At 51.5% G+C, this 1,359-nt stretch overlaps 1 protein-coding gene across 1 annotated transcript; it reads left to right on the top strand.

Annotated features, from left to right (window-relative positions):
- Positions 1-535: 535 nt before the first annotated feature.
- Positions 536-1,132, top strand: LOC129196853 (olfactory receptor 14J1-like; the record flags this gene model as incomplete). Its single annotated transcript, XM_054804823.1, has 2 exons — positions 536-997; positions 1,112-1,132. Coding segments are annotated over 2 exons (483 nt in total), but the record flags the coding sequence as incomplete, so codon positions are not given.
- Positions 1,133-1,359: the final 227 nt, after the last annotated feature.

Here is a 1,359-nt window from a genome sequence, read left to right as displayed (position 1 = left end):
AACACACTCAGCCAGCACAAACCAGAGAAGGGAAAGGCATTTCAATTGGGGGGTGTTTCTATGAGAAATGGAGTGGCTTTGCTCAGAGGAAGATGTCCTAATTTTCCCTGTCCTCTCATTTTTTTCAACCAGACTTCTTGCCAAGGAACCACAAATGTCCAATGGCAGCTCCATCACTGAGTTCCTCCTCCTGGCATTGGCAGACACACGGGAGCTGCAGCTCTTGCACTTCTGGCTCTTCCTGGGCATCTACCTGGCTGCTCTCCTGGCCAATGGCCTCATCATCACTGCCATAGCCTGCGACCACCACCTCCACACCCCCATGTACTTCTTCCTCCTCAACCTCTCCATCCTCGACCTGGGCTCCATCTCCACCACTGTGCCCAAAGCCATGGCCAATTCCCTATTGGACGTAAGGATCATCTCCTACACAGGATGTGCTGCTCAACTCTTTCTGATTGTCTTCCTGCTTGGAGCTGAGTGCGCCCTTCTCACTGTCATGGCCTATGACCGCTACGTTGCCATCTGCCAACCCCTGCACTACGGGACCCTCCTGGGCAGCAGAGCTTGTGTCCACATGGCAGCAGCTGCCTGGGGCAGTGGGTTTCTCAATGCTGTGCTGCACACGGCCAATACATTTTCTATACCACTCTGCCAGGGTAATGACCTGGACCAGTTCTTCTGTGAAATCCCCCAGATCCTCAAGCTCTCCTGCTCAGATGCCTACCTCAGGGAAGTTGGGCTTCTTATATTAAGTTGTTTTTTAGGTTTGGGCTGTTTTGTTTTCATTGTGCTGTCCTATGTGGAGATCTTCAGGGCCGTGCTGAGGATCCCCTCTGAGCAGGGACGGCACAAAGCCTTTTCCATGTGCCTCCCTCACCTGGCTGTCGTCTCCCTGTTTGTCAGCACTGCCATCTTTGCTCACCTAAAGCCCCCCTCCATCTCGTCCCCATCCCTGGACCTGGTGGTGGCAGTTCTGTACTCGGTGGTGCCTCCAGCAGTGAACCCCCTCATCTACAGCATCAGGAACCAGGAGCTCAAGGATACCCTCAGGAAACTAAGTCAATGGACCTTGCACCACCAACAGTAATTTGTCTCCCCTTCTCTGCAGAGTATCCAGAACATATTTTAGGCCAGTACTCTGTTTGGTTTTTTTTGTTTTTTTTTTTCTCTGATAATCATTGTTAGAGGTAATTGCTTGGGTTCATAGGACTTCTCTTGAGGCTCTGTCCTGTTGTGTCTGATCCTTGAAGAACCATGTGTCACCTTTTGCCTTCCTTATAGCCTCTCTGCAATAAAAGGGGATCTCCTGAGGGAGGTGCCTGCAGCCTGGGCTCTCCTTCATACAGCTGTGGCTAA

The sequence above is a fragment of the Grus americana genome, chromosome 27, assembly GCF_028858705.1.
Source record: "Grus americana isolate bGruAme1 chromosome 27, bGruAme1.mat, whole genome shotgun sequence".
Taxonomy (NCBI): Eukaryota; Metazoa; Chordata; class Aves; order Gruiformes; family Gruidae; genus Grus; species Grus americana.
Note: the sequence above shows the minus strand (reverse complement) of the source record. Positions and strands in the feature narration are given on the sequence as shown.